The sequence below is a fragment of the Panulirus ornatus genome, chromosome 11, assembly GCF_036320965.1.
Source record: "Panulirus ornatus isolate Po-2019 chromosome 11, ASM3632096v1, whole genome shotgun sequence".
Taxonomy (NCBI): Eukaryota; Metazoa; Arthropoda; class Malacostraca; order Decapoda; family Palinuridae; genus Panulirus; species Panulirus ornatus.
Genome location: NC_092234.1, coordinates 14,951,098 through 14,977,054, shown reverse-complemented (window position 1 = coordinate 14,977,054; position 25,957 = coordinate 14,951,098). Strand labels below are relative to the sequence as shown.

The 25,957-nt window shown below is 47.4% G+C and overlaps 2 protein-coding genes across 2 annotated transcripts in view; one reads left to right on the top strand and one right to left on the bottom strand.

Annotated features, from left to right (window-relative positions):
* The window catches only part of LOC139751304 (glucose dehydrogenase [FAD, quinone]-like), a 226,956-nt gene that overhangs the window by 168,948 nt on the left and 32,051 nt on the right, over nucleotides 1-25,957 (bottom strand). The window lies entirely within an intron of this gene.
* LOC139751305 (large neutral amino acids transporter small subunit 1-like) overlaps nucleotides 11,242-25,957 on the top strand; it is a 64,893-nt gene continuing 50,177 nt past the window's right edge. The window contains exon 1 of the mRNA XM_071666640.1: nucleotides 11,242-11,568. Coding sequence (XP_071522741.1) covers nucleotides 11,397-11,568 — 172 coding nt within the window. The 5' untranslated portion in view covers nucleotides 11,242-11,396. The remainder of the gene's footprint in view (nucleotides 11,569-25,957) is intronic.

Here is a 25,957-nt window from a genome sequence, read left to right as displayed (position 1 = left end):
TGTGGAAGTCGAGAACATTATCTCGGAAAGCAAAAATGGGTATGTTTGAAGGAATAGTGGTTCCAACAATGTTGTATGGTTGCGAGGCGTGGGCTATGGATAGAGTTGTGCGCAGGAGGATGGATGTGCTGGAAATGAGATGTTTGAGGACAATGTGTGGTGTGAGGTGGTTTGATCGAGTGAGTAACGTAAGGGTAAGAGAGATGTGTGGAAATAAAAAGAGCGTGGTTGAGAGAGCAGAAGAGGGTGTTTTGAAGTGGTTTGGGCACATGGAGAGGATGAGTGAGGAAAGATTGACCAAGAGGATATATGTGTCGGAGGTGGAGGGAGCAAGGAGAAGAGGGAGACCAAATTGGAGGTGGAAAGATGGAGTGAAAAAGATTTTGTGTGATCGGGGCCTGAACATGCAGGAGGGTGAAAGGAGGGCAAGGAATAGAGTGAATTGGAGCGATGTGGTATACCGGGGTTGACGTGCTGTCAGTGGATTGAATCAGGGCATGTGAAGCGTCTGGGGTAAACCATGGAAAGCTGTGTAGGTATGTATATTTGCGTGTGTGGACGTATGTATATACATGTGTATGGGGGTGGGTTGGGCCATTTCTTTCGTCTGTTTCCTTGCGCTACCTCGCAAACGCGGGAGACAGCGACAAAGTATAAAAAAAAAAAAAAAAATATATATATATATATATATATATATATATATATATATATACATACATATATATATATATATATATATATATATATATATATATATATATATATATATATATATATATATATATATATATATACGTATATATATATATATATATATATATATATATATATATATATATATATATATATATATATATATACGCTCGCCATCTCCAACGCGAGCGAGGTAGCGTCAAGAAATGCCTAATCCACAATGGGAAAAATATCGCTCTTTGCTTGACTCCTTCTGCTCCTTGTTTTGGAAAGTAATAGAAGAGGGGAGGATCTCCAGCGCCCCAGCTCCCGCCCCTCTTTAGTCGCCTTCTACAATACGTGCGAGACATATGGGATGTATTCTTTCTTCCTTAGTCCCGGGAATATATATATATATATATATAGTGTGTGGTTGAGAAAGCAGAAGAGGGTGTATTGAAATGGTTTGGTCACATGGAGAGAATGAGTGAGGAAAAAATTGACACAGGATGTATGTGTCAGAGGTGGACGGAACGAGGAGAAGTGGAAAACCAAATTGGAGGTGGAAGGATGGAGTGAAAAAGATTTTGAGCGATCGGAGCCTGAACATACCGGAGGGTGAAAGCTGTGCAAGGAATAAGTGACTTGGAACGATGTGGTATACCGGGATCGACGTGCTGTCAATGGATTGAACCACGGCATGTGAAGCGTCTGGGGTAAACCATGGAAAGTTTTGTGGGGCTTGGATGTGGAAAGGAAGCTGTGGTTTCGGTGCATTACACATGGCAGCGAGAGACAGTGTGAACGAATGTGGTCTTTTTGTCTTTTCTAGCGTTACCTCGAGCGCGCGCGGGGGTAGTGGGGTGCCATTTCATGAGTGGCGAGGTGGCTGCGAGAATAGATGAAGACAGCAAGTATGAATATGTATATGTGTATATGTCTGTGTATGCACGTATACAGAGAAATGTATAGGTATGTATATGTGCGTGCGTGGGCACATATACATGTGTATATGGGTGGGTTGGGCCATTCTTTCGTCTGTTTCCTTGCGCTACCTCGCTAACGCGCGAGACAGCGTCTAAGTATAATAAATATAAATATATAAATACTATATATATATATATATATATATATATATATATATATATATATATATATATATATATATATATATAGAGAGAGAGAGAGAGAGAGAGAGAGAGAGAGAGAGAGAGAGAGAGAGAGAGAATGCAGGCAGGTCCGTAATAAAATAGTCACCCCTGATAACTCAAAAGAGAACAGCCACTGACCTGCTCTACTCCTGCATCCGTTGCGCACATCCTCCGAAAGATAACGTGTTTAATGAAAACAATAACTGAATCATGACAATATAGCAAAAATAAGAGCGAGTATTCTAGCGAAGTTAGACTTCTATCAAGCAGTTACGTAGATTCACTCACCCACCCCCGTATTTGTTCACTGTTTACCCATTTGCTCACATGCACTGCTGTAGCTGTCATGTATACTGCAGCGTGAGCACTGCCCACCATCCGCCCTACCAGGCCCCACAGACCCTTTATTGACCGCTTCATACGCCTGATTCAGCCCACTTGACCACACGTCTCCCCCCTACAAGTCACATCCCGAACCATTCGCTAGTATCCCACGCATGCCACACACCCTCCTGCACATTCAGGCCCCGACATCTCAAATAATCTTCGGCTTCCCCCCTTCTCCTCATCCCCTCCGGCTCTGACTTGTATTTACACATACAACAAGTGGCGTTGCAGAACCCTGTCACACATGTGGTCACGCCCAGGTATAAATCACCTTCGGCGAGGCTGTATCCTTGTGACTGGACGAAATGGGGTACAATCTGTCCCCATCAAGGAGCACTTCTTACTGCAATAGCGTACTGATTGCAGCGCCGCCTTGAGGATGCGGGTGGCCGTAAAATGGGTCATGGGGTTATATGATTTTTTACACATTAAGTAACGTGCGAGATAATGAAATACGGGTCATATATATATATATATATATATATATATATATATATATATATATATATATATATATATATATATATTGCAAAGGACCACCATTTCGCGCGTGATCTAGATATTCCTATGAGTCCACGTGGAAAATGAAACACGATAAATTCCCAAGTGCACTTTCGTGTAATAATCACATCATCAGGGGAGACACAAGAGAGGAATATAAGTCAGTTGATATACATCGAAGAGACGAAGCTAGGACGCGTCCTAGCTTCGTCTCTTCGATGTATATCAACTGACATATTTTTCTCTTGTGTCTCCCTTGATGATGTGATCATTACACGAAAGTGCACTTGGGAATTTATCGTGTTTCATTTTCCCCGTGGATTCATAGGAATATATATATATATATATATATATATATATATATATATATATATATATATATATATATATATATATATACTGGCGCTATGGTCTTAGAATTACCTTAAACCCTTGAGGAAGGCGTTCAAGATTGACCACTGCGTTAATACAGAATGAAATCTGTCATGACATTCTGTTCTGTGGGTTTGTCGTGAAACAGCATCCCCTCCCCAAACCTCCCCTTACCCCAGTCGTTGAGTAAAAGATCCTCCTCTCCCCCCTCCTAAAATGGATAGAAAAGGTCACTTTGGGACCAGCCATCACCAACGACGGCCGAGGATGTGATACACAAGTGAGTGACTGTCGTACGAGAGAGAGAGAGAGAGAGAGAGAGAGAGAGAGAGAGAGAGAGAGAGAGAGAGAGAGAGAGAGAGAGAGAGAGGATACAGCAACAAGAGCCCCCGGTTACCGCGGCCGTCACCCTCCTCCCCATCGTGCATTCGTGTTACTGTTGCCCACAGCGGCTCCCCGGAATAGCTTGACCTTACTGTGTGGGGGTATGACTGCTCCTGCGCAGTTTCCTCGGCAATTCGAGCTTCGGCTCTCTCTCTCTCTCTCTCTCTCTCTCTCTCTCTCTCTCTCTCTCTCTCTCTCTCTCTTTTGCTTCCTACTCTGACGACCCTGCGACACGACGCATCCTCCGGCGACGTAAGCATACGACGGGCACACCGGCCGCAACGACCCTACTACCCACAGTCGAGGTATATATCCAAGCCCTTGATCACGACGGTACGACCCTCAGGCACGACAGTACGACCCTTGGGTATGATGACGTGACGTTTCGCTTGGCCTGTGTGTCGATCAGGTCAAAGGCTCGTCGGACCGTCGTAGTGAAGGGTCGTATAAAGTCAGGTAGTGCCATGTCACATCGACCTAGTCCGTAAATATGCTGTGTATTTCAAACACCGGCTTCGGCGTCACTCCCTATCGCACAGCTGTCGTAAGCGGCACACCTGCGGTAAAAGACGGGCGTGGAACACCCCCCTAATGCGTGCAACACCTGCGCAGCGCCAGTAACATCTGCAGGTGCGCGGCTGTCGAATTATGACACCCACCGACCTACCCCCCCCCCCCCCCCCAGTGACCGAGTCCCGTCACTGGGAGAGGGTAGGCAAGGGCGTCGTGCCCTACAGGAGGAGGGAGGAGGGAGGGGGGTGGTGTGAAGGGGGGTCCAAATCTCGAAGGCCGCGGGTGACGTGTTGCGATGACGCGCTGCTGGAAACTTTTACGATTCCAGGAATTTACTTTCTCCTGGCGGAGGGTGGTGATGATTCCCCTGGCTGTCAGGAGGAACCGCCTTAACCACTGCTGACCTGGAGTGGCGTCCTCAGACCAGATTCCCACCCATTTTGACCCATTCCCTGTCCCACTGCTTTACTCATCCCCGTGAACAAGGGCATCTCCTCACGCGTGAACGTCGCACCCCGTCAACCTTGAAGTACCCGGAGGAGGAGGAGGAGGATCAGGGCAGCTATCATCAAGAAATGGTATGACGACCTCACCAAAAAATCCTGGCCGTCATCTTGGCTGAGGTGCACATGATCTTTTGCCGCCCCACCCACGCCGCCCCTCCCTCCACCTTGATGATGATCATGATGATGATGGCCTTTGAACCGGTGACCTTCGGAGCCTTATCGCCGTAGCGATATGGCGGGTGTGTGCGCACAGCTGCATCGACATGACGGCTCAACCTACCTCCCATCATCCTCCTCCTCCTCCGTCGACGGTGCGACCTCTTACGGGTTTTATTTGTTCTTTTTTTTTTGGTTTTTGTAGACGCGGAAGAACACGGGCGTGAGGGCGTGCCAACCTCAAAACAATGAGGCTGAACTTATCACTGGTATATTCAGCAAGCGCTTCAGGTCCTGCACATGACCGAGAGTAGAATGTGGACTACCGTGGGGGTAGCGGGTATGAGCATTCCTGACCATCTACGGGCCTTCCAGGGTCGGGCGCATGCGTTCGCATCCCGGCTGTGGTAGTCGGTCCACAGTCAACCCAGCTGTTCATCCACCCTTAGGGGTTGGTCGATAAAATGGGTACCATGGGGGCCACGTAGAAATTGTGATAAGTTTTATGTTGGGCAGACTGGTAAGGATCTTTCTGTTAGACTTAAGCAACATAAATATAGTATAAGAACGGGACGTGAATCAAATGCCTTGTTTAATCACGTTAAAAACTACGATCGTGGTATTGACTGCAGTAATGCCGTCTCAGTTATTTACTCTATTACCACAAGAAATATCAATGAATCTTCTATTATTAAATACACAAAGAATTATAATCTTAATATCAGTGAAGGTCTATATAAATTGGATAACTTTATTGTTGATAAAATTTGTAAACAATTCACCTTCTTGTTCACATAATAAGTTTATGATACGCTCGTTGTCTGTCTTGGACAATCACATGTTTACCAAATGGCGTCCTAGCTTCGTCTCTTCGTTGTATATCAACTGACTTATATTTCTCTCTTGTGTCTCCCCTGATGATGTGATTATTTCACGAAAGTGCACTTGGGAATTTATCGTGTTTCATTTTCCCCATGGACTAATAGGAATATATATATATATATATATATATATATATATATATATATATATATATATATATATATATATATATATATATTATCCCTGGGGATGGGGGAGAAAGAATACTTCCCACGTATTCCCTGCGTGTCGTAGAAGGCAACTAAAAGAGGAGGGAGCGGGGAGCTGGAATCTCCCTCAGCTTTAATTTCAAAAGAAAAAAGAGAAGGACAATAGTATTCCTAAGGTCATCTCTTCCTGACGTACTCGCTAACGGGAATGCGAATCATATAAATATACAGTTCAAGAGGTTTGACTAGGCTCAGTGCATGCCGTCTAAGCTAATACAAAAAAGAAAAGTTTGGTCACCATCAGTAACTTGACAAAAATCAGAATAGTCAGGGGAAGGCAATACAGATGGAACCGGATAAACAGTACCTTAAACCCGTTTTTTCATATATCAGTTTTTACACCAGTTTGGTGATGTAGACAATGAACAGAGAAAACAAGAGGTTACATGATCTTATAACATAATAACGCACGAAAGTAAAGCTAATATGAAAGATTATGAATGCGGACGAGGTACAGAGGTTTGGAAAATTGGACGGAAGTCGAGAATGTTCGAGAGATGGGGACCCCCACCAGTGTAGTAGAACTCCCTCCCCCACACAGTACAAACAGGTAACTACATGTACTTATTTGTACATTCAGAGATGTTCTACAGTTAGACGACCCCCTAAAGTGATTCCCTCTTTTGTACTGGACGGGGAAGGTGTTTTGACACCTGTGGCGCGAGTGTAACGTACACACAGACATGCGGCAGAATTACACACTAAAAGCAAGAATGAAACCAGGGTGGAAGAGAGTGCTATTTGTGGGGCCTGAAACTGGGAATAATTTCGAACCCTCGTAACAGCAGGAGCAGCCAAACCCTTCCACACAGCCCCCCCCCCCCTTCCCCACCCCAGACTCGGGTTTCAGTGTAAGGGTGTATCGACCCACCCACCCACCCCAGGGGTAGTGCAGTCAGTACTGGCACCAAATAAATGGGAAGTCACATTGCAATCACATTAAACAACTCTCAATCTGTGTCCCCTTTCACGTCTCCTAATAAAAGATTTCCAAAACTGATGTTTAATTCTTTTTGCGATGCTGTAGTGTTAACAGACGCCATACGAGGACTAACACCCTCCTCCCCGACCCCACACTGTAGTCAAATGCTCGTAAACTAAATCCTAAGTACAGTGGGGAAGGCTGCAGCAGGAGAGAGAGAGAGAGAGAGAGAGAGAAACGGAGAGAGGGAAGGGAAGCCCCACCTGGGCACATGGCGGGAGTTGGCAGTCTTCCCTCATTCGCCTGCCTAACTTTCCCGCCAAAAGTTCTGGGACAGGGGCGTTCGACTGCTGGCTGTGGCTTCCGCCTCGTCGTCCTTACCGGCCGGGTGTATATACTGCGACCAAATCACTGAGAAATGCATTAGAAAGAAAATATATGATGCTCTCTCTCTCTCTCTCTCTCTCTCTCTCTCTCTCTCTCTCTCTCTCTCTCTCTCTCTCAACTTCATACACAGAATAGCGACAAAGCGTTTAATCAGTCCTTGCATCCTTATTAAATCCCCTTTCTTCCTTTATCTCTGGGTATATTTTCTTTTCTCTCACACCCTTCCTGTTTATCCTGTCAATATATTTAAGAAAATAATCAATAAAGGAAGGCTTCCACGCGATGAACCATCCCACAGACTAACTAACACATCCTCCAACCTTGCCTATGATGTGCTGGTGGGGGATTACATTATAACGGGAATTACATCAAGATGGCATTATCGCGCTAGCTTGACACGCACGATTTTGATTGGTTAACTCGGGCTGTTAAGACTGTATCACCCGTCGAGGTCATTAAGGCAGTCAAAGTCATAATCATGTGAAGAATCTATGACAAATTTCAGGGGTTACACATCATTCCAACACTAAACACACCCTATCTATCTATCTATCTATCTATCAAATGGAGATGGAAGGACGAAGTGAAAAAAAAATGAGCGATCGGGGCCTGAACATGCAGGAGGGTGTAAGGCAAGCACGGGATAGAGTGAACTGGAACGATGTGGTATATAGGCGTCGACGTGATGTCATCGAACTGAACTAGGGCATGTGAAGCGGTTGGGGGAAATCATGGAAAGGTCTTTGGGGCCTGGATGTGGATGGGGAGCTGTGGTTACGGTGCATAACACATGACAGGTAGAGAATGGATGAAAGTGAATGCGGGCTTTCTTCTTCGTTTCCTGGTGCTACTATATATATGTAGCGTGAGCATTCTTGTAATTTTCACCATTCTGTGTGTTTCTTTACACCTGAGGAGGCCCACAACCACCACAGAGTATATATATAAAAAAAAAATATTAAAATCCAAATTCAAGGTTTATGGAAGAAAGGGCCGTAGACCAGATGCTTAATCCCAGTGGACGGTTAACACGGACAGACAGACGCTCACTGGGGAATAGAAAACGGGAATCTTAGCAGATGAAAAGCTCGACTGGTATTCTGACCCAATTTCACACAAGACGTCAGCAAATACTGAAACAAAACTACCCTCCAGCTCTATTGTATAGTTCATGTAGAGAGAAAAGAGAAAGTAACCTCAAGCTTATTTTCTTCAATATTCTAATTAGTTAAAGTTTGTGTTAACTGCTGACTCTACACCTCATCCCATGGCCATGAGTCCACACTTGTTCTTTCGTCCGTGCGACTCCCGGTGTTCGTACGTACGACCCCGGTGTTCGTTCGTACGACCCCGGTGTTCGTCCGTACGACCCCAGTGTTCGTCCGTACGACCCCGGGTGTTCGTCCGTACGACTCCCCGGTGTTCGTCCGTACGAGCCCCTGGTGAGCGGAACGGGGAGGAGGAGGGAAGGGATAGTTAGCATGCGGCGCGCGAATCCTTCGTCAGATCCCACACCAAGGGATTCGGAGCTGGCCTGGCGACTCTTCAGGTACAAGACTCTGAGGCAACACCTGCTGGGTTTCAGTCCAGGCTCGAGAGGCAGGGGTGAGGGATCTACAGTTCCCCCCACCCCACACTACCATCTCCTCTCCCCCAATCCAAGGGTACGCCTGGGGTACTACTGCTAACGCACGCTGGCGGGAGGTAAAGAAAGCTTAGGTGTCTTGCGTTATCTCTTTACCGACCCGTGTGATGGCCGCGACACGGCAGGATACGGTAAATTCCCTGCGACACGGCAGGTTCGTAGCGTCATGCTTAAGGGTCGTATCGTCGTGCTCAAGGGTCGTATCGTCGTGCTCAAGGGTCGTATCGTCGTGTTCAAAGGTCGTACCGTCGCGCTGAAGGAACGTATCTTTGTGCTCAAGGGTCATACCGTTGTGCTCAAGGGTCGTAACGTCGAGCTCAAATGTCATAGCGTCGTGCTCAAGGGTGGTACCGTCGTGCTCAAGGGTCGTACCGTCGTGCGTCAAATGTCATACCGTCGTGCGTCAAGAGTTTAGATACCACACGTCTATGTAGCCACCCTGGAAACAAGAAGTACAACGAGAAGGCCACGCCTCGCCGCCACTCCCTCACGTGACGCGGCTCCGCGACTCAAGAGAATGACTCGACTTCACGAGGAAAGCCAACTCATGAAACGCTTCACACGAGATCAAGTGCTACTTAGACGAGTATGCAACTCCGTCATGTGGACATGATGTACTTAACACAAGTCATGCAGAGTAATAGGAAGAAAAGTAAGTAATATTCAGCAAATTGAATTATTTCAAAGTTACAGAATCTTTATTTGATGCAAGAAAAAAAAATCCATAAAAGTCTCTAAAAATATTAAAAATACAATCGTTGGTACAAGGGCCGGCTGTACCCTTCCTCGTACCGGTACAACGGGCCGGCTGTACCCTTCCTCATACTGGTACAACGGGTGGCTGTACCCTTCCTCATACTGGTACAACGGGCGACTGTACCCTTCCTCATACCGGTACAACGGGCGACTGTACCCTTCCTCACACTGGTACAACGGGCGGCTGTACCCTTCCTCGTACCGGTACAACGGGCGACTGTACCCTTCCTCACACTGGTACAACGGGCGACTGTACCCTTCCTCACACCGGTACAACGGGCGACTGTACCCTTCCTCGTACCGGTACAACGGGCGACTGTACCCTTCCTCACACTGGTACAACGGGCGACTGTACCCTTCCTCGTACCGGTACAACGGGCGACTGTACCCTTCCTCACACTGGTACAACGGGCGACTGTACCCTTCCTCACACCGGTACAACGGGCGACTGTACCCTTCCTCGTACCGGTACAACGGGCGACTGTACCCTTCCTCACACTGGTACAACGGGCGACTGTACCCTTCCTCATACCGGTACAACGGGCGACTGTACCCTTCCTCACACTGGTACAACGGGCGGCTGTACCCTTCCTCACACTGGTACAACGGGCGACTGTACCCTTCCTCACACTGGTACAACGGGCGGCTGTACCCTTCCTCACACCGGTACAACGGGCGACTGTACCCTTCCTCACACCGGTACAACGGGCGGCTGTACCTTTCCTCATACCGGTACAACGGGCGACTGTACGCTTCCTCACACTGGTACAACAGGCGACTGTACGCTTTCTCACACTGGTACAACGGGCGACTGTACCTTTCCTCACACCGGTACAACGGGCGACTATACCCTTCCTCATACTGCTCCTTTCCTCAGACTAGTGCAATGGACAACTGTTCCTTTCCTCAGACTAGCGAGATATATCCAACTGTACCTGGGGTTAAACTGGCACAACACCTTGGTGTACCTGGGGTGTCAGACTAGTACAACAATAACCTAGTGTACCTGGGGGGGTTAGGTTAGTACAACAATAACCTGGTGTACCTGAGAGGGGGACCCAAGACAAGTACAACAATAACCTGTAGCGAGAGCAGGACTGGATTCGCCTGTGATGGGATCAGATACCGCACGAGGGCAGCCAGAGAGGCTCACTCCAGGCTCTCATTACCTATAACAGGATTACCGCCAACCAGAACCACCACCCTTCTACCGACTTACCTCCCTCCCTACCTACCCTACCTACTAACGTATGTCGCTACCTACCCACGTGAGGCTGAGAGCTGGGGGATGGGACGCTCCGCACGGGCATTCAGGGGTGGGGGGAGATGGAAGGATGGAAGAAGAGACAGACAGACCAAGAGACAAGATAGACAGACAGACAGACGATGGCACCACAACCGTCAACTCCGTGGGAGACACCACACACAAAGACTGGACCAGGATAATACAAGAGTTAGGTCAGGGTGTAAAATACATGTTGAAATATAACTGCTATCTATTCTTGTATGTGAGAACATCCCTAAATATCAATTTACAGACTGATTTAAATAATCTTGGTGAATAACTCGAAAATAAGTGATTTCTTTTTTTCTTATTCTCACCAAGGAACGGAGTACCACAGTTTTCTTTATCTTTCAAAAAGAAAACTGGGTGGTGGAGAGAGAGAGAGAGAGAGAGAGAGAGAGAGAGAGAGAGAGAGAGAGAGAGAGAGAGAGAGGCTGGAGGGATGAGACTGGGAGATCCCCCCCTTTTAGAGACAGGGCCGAGGGGTTGGTGGAATCCCTTGTCATTTGAGTATACGGGGTTAAGTACACACTAATTACACATAATCACACCCCCTTATCATTATGCCCTTAATCCAACCCTATGTAGAACGTCGGTTAAGTCTTAAAATAAGAACTGTATCGATCCATAGCCAGTAATTGACTCGTCACCCCTCCCCCGTTTTCTATATGCCGGCTGGGCTTACTGATGCGTGGGGACGTGTTTGTGTTGCAGGTACGCTGACGTACGTCAACTGCGCCAGCGTTCGGCTGACCATGCGGATCCAGACGCTGTTCACCGGGGCCAAGCTGCTCGCCCTGGTCATCATCATCGTCGCTGGCGCCATCCAACTCGGCCAAGGTCAGTACACTGTCCCTCACTTGCCTACGTACGCCAGGTCGCTCTCATGTCTGGCACTGGTGGAGGTGGGGTGGGGGGGGGGGGTGTCTTTCGTCTTCTGACGGCCCGTTTTTCTGTATGTCAGTATTCACATGGCCCGTTTTCTGTTATGTCAGTATGCACATGACCCGTTTTCTGTTGTCATCTCTGTTATCAGTATTCACATGGCCCGTTTTCTGTTATGTCAGTATTCATATGGCCCGTTTTCCTGTTATGTCAGTATTCACATGGCCCGTTTTCTGTTATGTCAGTATCCACATGGCCCGTTTTCTGATATGTCAGTATTCACATGGCCCGTTTTCTGTTATGTCAGTATTCACATGGCCCGTTTTCTGTTATGTCAGTAGTCACATGGCCCTTTTTCTGTTATGTCAGTATTCACATGGCCCTTTTTCTGTTATGTCAGTATTCACATGGCCCTTTTTCTATGTCAGTATTCACATGGCCCGTTTTCTGTTATGTCAGTATTCACATGGCTCTTTTTCTGTTATGTCAGTATTCACATGGCCCGTTTTCTGTTATGTCAGTATTCACATGGCCCTTTTTCTGTTATTTCAGTATTCACAAGGCCCTTTTTCTCTTGTCATTCACACGGCCAGTTTTCTGTTATGTCAGTATTCACATGGCCCATTTTCTGTTGTCATTCACGTGGCCCGTTTTCTGTTATGTCAGTATTCACATTCCACCCCTTCCCGTCCTCTATTATTCATCTCTCCCATTTTCTCTTTTTCTTTGCTTGTTGTCTCTCTGATGTTTATTTCGGCACTTTTTTTTCAGTTATCACCCATTTGGCGGACCAAATCCTCTCAATAGATTTCACAATACATCCAATTATAATTAACCCTCAGGGTAATTAACCCTCAGGGTAATTAACCCTCAGGGTAATTAACCCTCAGGGTAATTTCCTATGAAAAATAAAAAAAAAAGTCCTGGTTTTAACCAGGGCCTCTTTCTGAAGGCTCTTGCAGCCCAAGGCTGCGTTCCCTCCAGCAGCATGGAAATGTAGACCCCTTTCGGGTGAGAATTTCTTTTCCGTCTGTCCTACCAATGGTGCAGCTTCCCCCAAAGGTGACTTTTTACTCGCGGTGTAATTTGTCAATTGTCAATTGGTCAAGTAGCGTTTTAAAAACTTGATTTACCGCCGTTACCGGAAATTTCCGGAGGCGACTTTGTCAGTTATGGATCTGTTCGTGGGAAAACTGATTCTTGAGGTTCCATAGAGCATCGCTCCACAGTGAATATCTCGAAGAGGTCTCAACACGACGGCACGTTTAACTCTATAATGGAATCACACATTCTTCACCTTGATATTAACTCATCCATTGCTTGTTAACTGACCTGGTTGTCGGCATTTTTGCTAGGTAAACTTGAATCCCACTCTACTAACCCGCACTGACATGCAGACACTGAGGAGAGGAAGAGGATGAAGGCCTTAAGGAGGACTGGGTGGGTAGCTGGCAGGACGTGTTCTTGTGGTGTGACACACCTGCCAACCCCAGCATGTGGTAAACGTTGGTAGAATTTACCTGCTAAAAGTAGCTGAGAAAAATTAAACACTTCGTTGTAGCGAAAACGCCAAAATCTTCTGCTAAATGACTATAAAGTAGCTTACAATTTTTTGTTTTTTTTTTCTCTCTTTGCATCAGATTTCCTAGATCTGGCAGAAAATAGCAACAATGTGTTGATAATGGCATTTTCTTTATGACGGCGGCACTAATTTTCCAAGAGAAAACGACAGTTCTTCATAAGATTCTCTTCTTAAAAAGAAAAAAAGTATTTGACACTACATGGAAACACTAAAGTGATCCGACAGCCTAAGTGCATAGCCTGATGTGTTCTTTCGTGAGTTGGAATAGAGAAAAACTGGATGACGTTAAGTGTTTTAGATATCTGGGAGTGGACTTAGCAGCGAATGAAACCATGAAAGCGGAAGTGAGACATAGGGTAGGGAAGAGGGCGGAGGTTCTGGAGACACTGAAGAAAGTGTGATAAAAGTTAAAGTCATCTGACAGGGCAAAAATGGACATGTTTGACGGTGAATTAGTATCAACAATATCACACGGCTGCGTAGCATGGGTTATAGATGAGGATGTGCGGAGGAGGGAGGATGTGTTGGAAATGAAGTTTGAGGGCTTTATGCGGTGAGAGGTGGTTCGATCGACAGAGTAACAAAAGGGTAAGAGAGACGTGTATCATAAAAAGAGTGTGGTTGAGAGCTGAATACGGTATGTTGAAATGGTATGGTCATATGGAGAGAATAAGCAAGAAGGGATTGACAAAGAGGACATATGTGTCGAAAATGGAGAAAACAAGGAGAAAGGGGAACCTTATTGTACGTGGGGGAGGGGGGAATCGGGGTCTGAAAATATAGGAGGGTAAAAGGCGTGCACGGGATAGAGCGAATTTGAACGATGTGGTACACTGAGGTCAACGTGTTGTCAATGGAATGAACCAGGGCATGTGAAACGTCCGGAAAGGTATGTGAGGCCTGGAATTGGATAGGGAGCTGTGGTTTCGATGCATTACGCATGACAGCGAGAGAATGGACGTAAGCGAATGTGACATTCCTCCATCTGTTTCTGGCGCTACCTCGCTACCGCGGGAAAAGTCGATAAAGTATGAGGGGTATATATTGGAAAGGATCACAATTTTGCGCGTGATCAAGTATATTCCTGAGTCCAAGGGGAAAAGGAAGCACGATAAGTTCCCAAGTGCACTTTCGTGTAATAATCACATAATCAGGGGAGATACAAGAAAGAAATACATGTCAGCTGCTATACAACGAAGAGACGTAGCTAGGACGCCATTTGATAAACACGTGATTGTCCAAGACAGACAACGAGCGTATCATAAACTTATTACGTGGACAAGAAGAGGAATTGTTTACAAATTCTATCAACAATAAAGCTATCCAATTTGTAAAGACCTTCACTAATATCAAGGTTATAATTCTTCGTGAATTCAGTAACAGATTATTCAATGATATTTCTCGTGGTACTGGAGTTAGAGTTAATAACTGAGACGGCATTACTCCAGTCAGTACCATAATCGTAGTTTTTAACGTGATTAAACAAGGCATCTGATTCTTGTCCTGTTCTTATATTATACTTATGCTGCTTAAATCTAACAGAAAGATCCTTACCTGTCTGCCCAACATAAAACTTATCACAATTTCTACATGGCACTTTATAGATGTATCCAGGAGAATTTTCTGGTGAGTTCCTGATAAAGATATTCTTTACAGTATTATTGTTGCTGAAGGCAACATTTACATTAAAGGATTTAAACAACATGGGAAGTAAAGTAAAATTATTATTAAAAGGGAGAACTAAAAGATTCTTGGTGTCAGTGGGAGTTTTGGGTTCAACTCTATAAAATGATTTCTTGGCTTACTTAAGGGATTTATCAATGAAAGATGTAGGGTACTTTAACTTAGATCCAATAGAATATATCTTCTCAAACTCATCATCAACAAACTCTGGACTGCAAATACGTAATGCCCTTAGGAACATACAGAAAACCTACCAATGTATGCTCATACATTCATTAGTACTCATCTCAACATGACAGGGTTGAATTATCATTTCAATTTATGTTCCTTAGGGCATTACGTATAGATGGATAGATAGATAGACAGAAGAGAGAGAGAGAGAGAGAGAGAGAGAGAGAGAGAGAGAGAGAGAGAGAGAGAGAGAGAGAGAGAGAGAGAGAGGCTGTAAACGTGACGCCGAACACACAAGGGAAACATTAACAGAATGATAATCAACAAACGTACAAACAAACAGATGCAGACTCACGGTCACACTACCTGAAGAGGAACATAAATGTAAACACGAGGCATATTTACAGAAAATATGCGCGGTGTGACAAATAAAAAACTGTTGGTGGTTTTATTATCTTGCTGTTCAACTCTGCACAGAACGTTAACCCTTTGAACACGACGGTACCACCCCGTAAGCACAACGGTACCATACACTGAACACGACGGTACCACCCCGTAAGCACAACGGTACCATACACTGAACACGACGGTACCACCATCCTTTAAGCACGACGTTACCACCCCCTTGAACACGATGGTACCACCTTTACAGGCTGTCAGACCAATATGGACACCATGGCATTAAATCTAATAAGAGTCGTGCCCTCGCGGCCAGGGAGCTAAGGACGCAACTCCACCAATACGACCAGTCATAAATTTCTCGGACATGCGTCAACACACTACATGAAAACAATGGCTAACAAGATGGCGCAATCGCAGGGTCTCTTTCTTTTTCTTGTCCCACTGGGACAATACAGCCTGGGATAACAAGCCACGGCGCCCAAAACATGGTGTGCATTGCGCAACTGATCAAGTCGATTGTTTTCCAACCGGCAGACCATCACCGTGACGCCTCGTTATTGAGGGTTTGCTCGAGTAGTTTTCTTTTTCCCCCACGTCTTCTTTTCTTGTAACACCAGTGTCACCAAACGACTCTGTTATTCGTAACAGTCCCCAAGTGTTCATTTGTTCTTCATGACAGCTTCCATGGAATATTTCCTTCTCTTACATACCATCTGTTCTTTAGAAAGTAACACATCTTCCAAATGTTTCGTACTATCTTAACTATACAGTGTTGCTATACGGTTTACTCTTTGATCAGAGGTAAGGGAAGATGCTGCTCAATCCACGTAAACAGTGGTGAGTCCCGTGAGTTCAAAGATGAGTCCTAGGATTCAAACGAGTCCTATAGGGGTTCGACAGCGAGTTCTGGAGGTTTGGATAGTCCTGAAGGCTCAGTTATGAATCCTAGGAGGTTCAGACACAGAGTCCTTGGTTTCCAAAGTGAAGCCTGGGTTGGGGTTGGGTTCGAAGTTGACTCCTGTGGGGTTCGAAGAGTTCGGTAAAGCCTCAGCTCTCTGGCATCCCTGAGGATCTGCCTCCTTCTTCTCCTCTACTTCCCTCCCTCCCCCTCTCTCCCCGGCCTCACAACTCACAACTCCCTCCTGATTATAATCAGCCTTCCCCCCCTCCCTCCCCAGTCAGCCATCATCGGGCCATTACGAGGACGCCTCGTCTCATCCATAAGTGTGAAATACGGCCCGAGTTTCCGGCACCTTCCCAGCCTCAGTCAGTGTCCACTGCCGGCCGACACTCTCCCACCCACACCGTGTGCCACACACCGTCTCCTGCCCCGGGAAAGAGGCCCTCCCACCTGACCTAACAAAGTTTACATACACAGTTTTTTCCGTGTGTGTGTGTGTGTGTGCCAAGTCAAACCTAACCTCAGGGGCACGACGGAACGAGTCCTCCACGAACACGACGGTGAAAAAAAAAGCATCGAGTACGACGACTCCCTGGGTCAATATGGCTTGGCCTAAGACTAGCAGGTCTTCATACCCAAGGGTCGCACCGTCGTGCTCGAGGGTCGTACTGTCGCATTCGTGTCGCACTGTCGTGTTCGAGGGTCGTACTGTCGTACATGTTCCGTACAGTCGTTCTCGCAGGGCGGTACTGTCCTGCTCGTGTCGTCCCGTCGCTCTCGAGGGAGGAACTGTCGTGCCTGAGGGCCCTCAACCATCGTCCTCAAAAAGTCTGGCGAAGGAAATGGAGTGTTGTACTTGGAGGCCTCTGGTCGTCCGCTTTCCCAAGGGCACTGTCCTACTCACATGCATTCAGCGAGCACCGACTGGTACACTTCCTCCTCCTCCTCCTCCTCCTTCGCCTCCCTCTGAGGAAACAATAGCTCCAATGGAAACCACAGTCGAGGCTTTCGTCCGTTACTATCCCCGAGCTTAGCCAAATGTAAAGCTGGAATAAGCACCTTATTTTTTCCCCCCAGCACCACCACTTTTCCCATTGGAATTTTTCCCTGCACGATGACCTGGAATGACGTAGATGACACTCGCTAGAAGGGGGGGGTCACGTGAGAGGGGTCACAGCTCAGTGCCAAAAGCGATATCCGGGGTCCAACCGTTACCCGTGTCCAATTTACGTGTTGTCACGGATTATTTAACACCTCCGGACGGACACAGGCAATACCTACCTTCCTACCGACCTGCCTACACGTCAGGGAAGCGAGACGCGATGTCTGAAGGTCGAGGAGGGAAGTGGCCATATCCTCGAGTCGCTACGTATCGTGAGGTAGAAGCTCCTCCCAAGTGTTTCTCAGTGGTAGTGCCCTCCCCCCAGGTGTTTCTCAGTGGTAGTGCCCCCCAGGTGTTTCTCAGTGGTAGTGCCCCCCAGGTGTTTCTCAGTGGTAGTGCCCCCCAGGTGTTTCTCAGTGGTAGTGCCCCCCCCAGGTGTTTCTCAGTGGTAGTGCCCCCCAGGTGTTTCACAGTGGTAGTGCCCCCCCAGGTGTTTCTCAGTGGTAGTGCCCCCCCAGGTGTTTCTCAGTGGTAGTGGCCCCCCCAGGTGTTTCACAGTGGTAGTGTCCCCCAGGTGTTTCTCAGTGGTAGTGCCCCCCCAGGTGTTTCTCAGTGGTAGTGGCCCCCCCAGGTGTTTCACAGTGGTAGTGCCCTCCCCAGGTGTTTCTCAGTGGTAGTGCCCCCCAGGTGTTTCTCAGTGGTAGTGCCCCCCAGGTGTTTCTCAGTGGTAGTGCCCCCCCCAGGTGTTTCTCAGTGGTAGTGCCCCCCAGGTGTTTCACAGTGGTAGTGCCCCCCCAGGTGTTTCTCAGTGGTAGTGCCCCCCCAGGTGTTTCTCAGTGGTAGTGCCCCCCCCAGGTGTTTCTCAGTGGTAGTGCCCCCCAGGTGTTTCACAGTGGTAGTGCCCCCCCAGGTGTTTCTCAGTGGTAGTGCCCCCCCAGGTGTTTCTCAGTGGTAGTGGCCCCCCCCAGGTGTTTCACAGTGGTAGTGTCCCCCAGGTGTTTCTCAGTGGTAGTGCCCCCCAGGTGTTTCTCAGTGGTAGTGCCCCCCCCAGGTGTTTCTCAGTGGTAGTGCCCCCCCAGGTGTTTCTCAGTGGTAGTGCCCCCCCCAGGTGTTTCTCAGTGGTAGTGCCCCCCCCCCCAAGTGTTTCTAAGTGGTAGTGCCCCCCCAAGTGTTTCTCAGTGGTAGTGCCCCCCAGGTGTTTCTCAGTGGTAGTGCCCCCCCCAGGTGTTTCTCAGTGGTAGTGCCCCCCCCCCCCAGGTGTTTCTCAGTGGTAGTGCCCCCTCGGTGTTTCTCAGTGGTAGTGCCCCCCAGATGTTTCTCAGTGGTAGTACCCCCCAGGGGATTCTCAGTGGTAGTGCCCCCCCCCCCCCCCCAGGTGTTTCTAAGTGGTACTGCCCCCAAGTGTTTCTTACTGGTAGTGTCCCCATACGTTTGTTTTTTCCAGTGGCAGTGTCCCGAAGTTTTTCTGCTGTAGTGTCCCCATACGTTTGTTTTTTCCAGTGGCAGTGTCCCGAAGTGTTTCTCAGTGGTAGTGTCCCCATACGTTTGTTTTTTCCAGTGGCAGTGTCCCGAAGTGTTTCTCAGTGGTAGTGTCCCCATACGTTTGTTTTCCCAGTGGCAGTGTCCCGAAGTGTTTCTCAGTGGTAGTGTCCCCATACGTTTGTTTTCCCAGTGGCAGTGTCCCGAAGTGTTTCTCAGTGGTAGTGTCCCCATACGTTTGTTTTCCCAGTGGCAGTGTCCTGAAATGTTTCTCAGATCAATTACTTTTACATCAGGACAATATTCATACGTGGCAACTCACCCCGGCCTGGGTGCCCCTAATTCGTCTCTCTCTCTCTCTCTCTCTCTCTCTCTCTCTCTCTCTCTCTCTCTCTCTCTCTCTCTCTCGCCGATGGCGGCTCAACCATCCGATAAATTTCCGACAATTAAGCCATCGCCCGGCCCCGTTCATCCCGCTGGAGTAGGACTGGTGCCACAGGTGGAGTTGCGGGTGGGTGGGGAGGAGGAGGGGAAGACTCAGTGGGAGATGCTATGATTAATTACGATTAATTAAGAGGATCAAGTTCAGGGGACACACACACACACACACACACACACACACACACACACACACACACACACACACACGCTAACACTGAGCAAGGTGGCCGCTGACGACGTGGCCCGAGAATGTGTTCTGTGGAACGCAACGAGAGAGGACCGATTCTGAACTGATGCTGTCTGTACGTTTCTCATGTACATCTCTTCTGTACATTTCTTTTGTACACTTCTCATGTACATCTCTGTACAATTCTTATGTACATCTCTTCTGTACATTTCTTCTGTACACTTACGTACATTTTTTCTGCACTTCTGTATACTTATGTACACCTCTTCTGTACATCTTATATACAATTCTTGCGGGCGTTTTTTCTGTTCATTTATGTACACTTTTTCTGTACATTTCTTCTGCACATTTATGTACATCTGTACATTTCTTCTGTATATTTATATACACTTCTCCTGTACATCCCTTCTGTCCAATTCTGACTCGCTTTTTGCGCTGTAAAACCACACCCTCAACTTTGAATATATAAATTCAAGCCCATCTGTCAATTTTCTGTATGTTCTAGAAAAAAAGACCGTGAGATTAGGATCCTGTCAGTTCTACAGATCTTGTCTATTCTACAGATCCTGTCTATCCTACAGATCCTGTCTATCCTACAGATCTTGTCTAGTCTACAGATCCTGTCTATCCTACAGATCCTGTCTATTCTACAGATCTTGTCTATTGTACAGATCCTGTCTATCCTACAAATTCTGTCTATCCTACAGATAACGTCTATTCTACAGATAACGTCTATCCTACAAATAATATCTATTCTACAGATCCTGTCTATCCTACAGATAATGTCTATTCTACAGATCCTGTCTATCCTACAGATAATGTCTATTCTACAGATCCTGTCTATTCTACAGATCCTGTCTATTCTACAGATCCTGTCTATCCTACAGATGTCTATTCTACAGATCCTGTCTATGCTACAGATCCTGTCTATCCTACAGATAATGTCTATTCTACAGATTCTGTCTATCCTACAGATAATGTCTAATAAACAGATCCTGTCTATTCTACAGATCCTGTCTATTCTACAGATCCTGTCTATCCTACAGATCCTGTCTATCCTACAGATAATGTCTATTCTACAGATCCTGTCTATCCTACAGATCCTGTCTATTCTACAGATCCTGTCTATTCTACAGATCCTGTCTATTCTAACATCAAAAGATTAATGACACGTCCACACTCCGCCCTCGACACGTGGATACCACACACACAGGCGACCCTTGGGTGTACAATATTATATGTGTGTGTGTGTGTGTGTGTGTGTGTGATTTCTCGGCCATACCGTCGGTACAACAACTCCAGGTCGGCCGCTAACCTCGGCTACTTCACCGAGCGAGCCAGGCAGGCCGTGGCAGCGATAGAGCACCGTATGGATGAGAAGTGATCTCCAGACCACAGTGGGGCAGCGTGCCCACAGTGGTGGCACCCGCCTTTATTCACTATGGGACACAAAGACCTCCGCATGGCGGCAGCAGTCTGTCTGCCAGCCCTGGGCTTCGCCTAGTTCATACAGATTCTCTGACAGCTTTGGTCTTTGCCTAGTTAATACAGGTTCTCTGACAGCTCTGGTCTTTGCCTAGTTAATACAGGTTCTCTGACAGCTCTGGTATTTGCCTAGTTAATACAGGTTCTCTGGCAGCTCTGGGCTTTGCCTAGTTAATACAGGTTCTCTGACAGCTCTGGTCTTTGCCTAGTTAATACAGGTTCTCTGACAGCTCTGGTATTTGCCTAGTTAATACAGGTTCTCTGGCAGCTCTGGGCTTTGCCTAGTTAATACAGGTTCTCTGGCAGCTCTGGGCTTTGCTTAGTAATTACAGGTTCTCTGACAGCTCTGGTCTTTGCCTAGTAATTACAGGTTCTCTAATAGCTCTGGTCTTTGCCTAGTTATTACAGGTTCTCTGACAGCTCTGGGCTTTCGCCTAGTACGGACAGGTTCCACACACACGATATGTTTTCTTCCACGGTCCACTTGGTGGATGGCTGTGCACTACACCACCCCCCACCAACCGACCCGACCATCTCCCACCCAACATATACCCTTAGCAGGGGGAACACTGCCGTTCTCCACTGGTATGGTAACAGAGGACGGGGCGCGCCCCCTCACGAGGCAACGGGCAGTGCCACGTTCAGACCTGACAAGTGTCACAAGATCTTTCTGGGGAAGTCGGACACATGGAGTACACAAAGTGGACATTCATCCCAGTTTAAAGGCGAAAAGACTGCTCATGGGAGACGGCTAAGGAGAAGTGCACACCGCGCCACACGACTGGCTGAGGCGAGTGTCCGACGTACACAAAGGTAGAGTTATAAACAAGACATTAGAGATGACAGATCAGTGCCCCCCGCCCCCCTCACAACATCCGGCGGGTATACACAGGATGGTCGGTGTGAGGTGACCTGGTTGCACGCGACGACCAGCTGCTTCCCATACTACCTGTGTGGAGACCAACCACACAACGAGGCCTGGCCGTTATGATACCTCCTCCTCCTCCTCCTCCTCTCGTACAACTAGGCTGTGTGTGTGTGTGTGTGTGTGTGTGTGTGTGTGTGTGTGTGCTTTCCTCCTCACACACGGCCTTCCCACTTTCCATTTTCGAGTCAACAAACAGCTGACGAGCTCACATCAGGCCCCTGTGGCATCATTCCTGGCATTACTTCCTTCCTTCTGCTAACCTAAACTCTCCGCCGACCCTTGCATCAGCTGGTCTATACTGCAACCCGCAGCCAGTTTTGTTTATGTTAGCTGGGAAGGTACGGGCAACTGGAGGAAGTGAAGTGTTTTAGATATCTGGGAGTGGACTTGGCAGCGGATGGTACCATGGAAGCGGAAGTGAGTCATAGGGTGGGGGAGGGGGGCGAAAGTTCTGGGAGCGTTGAAAAATGTGTGGAAGTCGAGAACGTTATCTTGGAGAGCAAAAATGGGTATGTTTGAAGGAATAATGGTTCCGACACTATCTTGAAGAGCAAAAATGGGTATGTTTGAAGAAATAATGGTTCCGACAATGTTATATGGTTGCGAGGCGTGGGCTATAGATAGAGTTGTGCGGAGGAGGGTGGATGTGCTTGAAATGAGGTTTGATCGAGTAAGTAATGAAAGGGTGAGAGAGATGTGTGGAAATAAAAAGTGTGGTTGAGAGAGCAGAAGAGAGTGTTTTGAAATGGTTTGGTCACACGGAGAGAATGAGTGACGAATGATTGACAAAGGATATGTGTCAGAAGTGGAGGGAACGAGGAGAAGTGGGAGACCAAATTGGAGGTGGAAGGATGGAGTGAAAAAGATTTTGAGTGATCGGGGCCTGAACATGCAGGAGGGTGAAAGGCGTGCAAGGAATAGAGTGAACTGGAACGATGTGGTATACCGGGGTCGAAGTGCTGTCAATGGATTGAACCAGGGCCTGTGAAGCGTCTGGGTTAAACCATGGAAAGTTTTGTGGGGCCTGGATGTGGGAAAAAGAGCTGTGGCTTCGGTGCATTATACATGAAAGCTAGAGACTGAGCGTGAACGAATGGGGCCTTTGTTGTCTTTTTCCTAGCGCTATCTCGCGCACATGAGGGGGGAGGGGGTTGTCATTTCATGTCTGGCGGGGTGGCGACGGGAATGAATAAGGGCAGACAGTATGAATTATGTGCATGAGTATATATGTATATGTCTGTGTGTGTATATATATGTATACGTTGAGATATATAGGTATGTATATGTGCGTGAGTGGACGTGTATGAATATACATGTGTATGTGGGAGGGTTGGGCCATTCTTTTGTCTGTGTCCTTGCGCTACCTCGCTAACGCGAGAGACAGCGACAAAGTATAATAAAATAAAATGAATAAAAATATATATATATATATATATATATATATATATATATATATATATATATATATATATATATATATACACCTTAGCCTGAGCCAGGTACCCATTTTATCTACCAACCCCTCCGATTGCATGAACAGCTGGCGACCCTGGGCAGCCCGTGAATGCGTCACGGCCAGGAACGCTGACCGCTACACCACGGAAGCTACGGAACAACGACCAAATGGTTGGGATACGTAGACTGTTTATAGACAGGAGAGAGAGAGAGAGAGAGAGAGAGAGAGAGAGAGAGAGAGAGAGAGAGAGAGAGAGAGAGAGAGAGAGAATCGTGGTAGAGCGAGTGAAAATAAAGATGACTGGCATCTTGAAGCACTACTATGTCACGGGTATGTAACTGTAGCGAATATGTGTCACTTTGCTAATGTGTGTGTGTGTGTGAGGGAGGATCACGGGGAGGTAAGATGCACCAGATCGACCTCCTGTGGATGCAGATGTTAAGCCACGGCGACAAAATACTGCGTTGAATCTGGTAGGTGGGAGTGATGACTGTGGCTGGTAGGTGGGAGTGATGACTGTGGCTGGTAGGTGGGAGTGATGACTGTGGCTGGTAGGTGGGAGTGATGACTGTGGCTGGTAGGTGGGAGTGATGACTGTGGCTGGTAGGTGGGAGTGATGAGTGTGGCTGGTAGGTGGGAGTGATGACTGTGGCTGGTAGGTGGGAGTGATGACTGTGGCTGGTAGGTGGGAGTGATGACTGTGGCTGGTAGGTGGGAGTGATGACTGTGGCTGGTAGGTGGGAGTGATGACTGTGGCTGGTAGGTGGGAGTGATGACTGTGGCTGGTAGGTGGGAGTGATGACTGTGGCTGGTAGGTGGGAGTGATGACTGTGGTTGGTAGAGTGATTATAATGCAGCAGAGGAAGGCAAGGATGGAACTGCTACAAGTGGGACGAAGAGTCTCCCAAACAGGGGTTAACTTGCACCAACTGTGTAGGATGTCTGATGTACACTTTGCCCTGACTCTGCCGCTGAAGTGGAGAAACACTTGACTGAGACACACTGAACATTCACCTCTCGAGCATAATGGCACGGTATAATGGCATGACATCTGACCCGAGCCTTCATCAGGTCATAGGTCACACCATCCTTACCCAGGGTTGTAAACGCTCAGTGTTAACAGGACTCAAGGGAACGGCTGGAGTGAAAGACTCGAAAGTACGAGGGGAAAGTATGCCAAGGGTGAGGTGCGACGCTCGCTGGGACAGAGCCTGTTGATTCAGTATGAACCTCAGCCAGACAGACAACACGTCCAAGTCTGAGCTCGGGCACACCAGTCGTTACCAGACGGTATGGAGGATGGTAGGGGGGGGGGGGTTCACATGAAGACCCCGACCTCAACCAACGGGTTTCTAGTCCAAACTCTGGATCACGTCAGATGTGGGCTAGGTTGTGACCGAGAGGACGGAGGGAGTGTAAACACAGACCAACCCTACACAAAGTCTGGGGAGGGAGATGGGTGGGTACTCCTCGAGTTGTGATGATAATAGTTGTACCAGTAGACGGTGACTATTCCAAAGTTGTGATGATAATAGATGTACCAGTAGACAGTGACTATTCCTGAGTTGTGATGATGATAGTTGTACGAGAACGGGGGGGGAGGGGGAGGAAAACTCGTTAAACGAGTTGTTAGACGAGTGAGTAAAGGCTATGAGAGCACAGATACGCCCCCTCCTGCTGCACCACAGTCTTGCATAACCGCTTCTAGCTTCACTCGACATTCTTTAACAAATGCATAAATAATCATCTGTTGTGCAATATTACAAGAATGCATTCATTAATCACGCGGACGACTTACAAATCCCAGTTCATAATCCCTGGCACACACAACACACAGAGAGGCGAGGAAATTTTCTTGGAATTATAACTTTTCCTTTTTTTTCCCCTTTTTTACGTTGGAAGCTCCACTCACGGACCAGAAGTCCACATCAAGGCCGGGGCCTGAAGTGAAATATGAAGGGGGTTAATGAGAGGGGAAAACACGAAGAGAAAAGAGCAAACTATTTGCGAATTCAGACATGTACAGCAGAGCGTACCTGAAGCCTTAGAGTGATTGATTTCAACGGTGCAGAATACACAATCCGTCCTTCCTTCCTTCCCCTACCTAGCTTTAGCAGTCGCTTACACCATCACCTGAGGAGCTACGTACGGGATATATAAACTTGAGCTTTTTATCTGGCCACCATAACCTTAACCTCCATTGAAGATGACCAAGATGGGGCATTCCCTCACCTGATTACTGATGTGTGTGTGTGTGTGTGTGTGTGTGTGTGTGGGGGGGGGGGGGGGGGGGGGGGATATACACCACTTCTTCTCGAATAAGAAGCTCCATTCTTTCAATCTCCAATTTGGTCTCCCGCTTCTCCTTGCCTCCTCCACTTCTGACACATATATCCCCTCTTTACCATCCTCCGTATGTCCAAACCGTTTCAACACACCCTCTTCAGCTTTCTCCCCCCGCACTCTTCTTATTACCACACCTCTCTCACTCTTACTCCCTTATTACTTACTCGATCAAACCACCTCA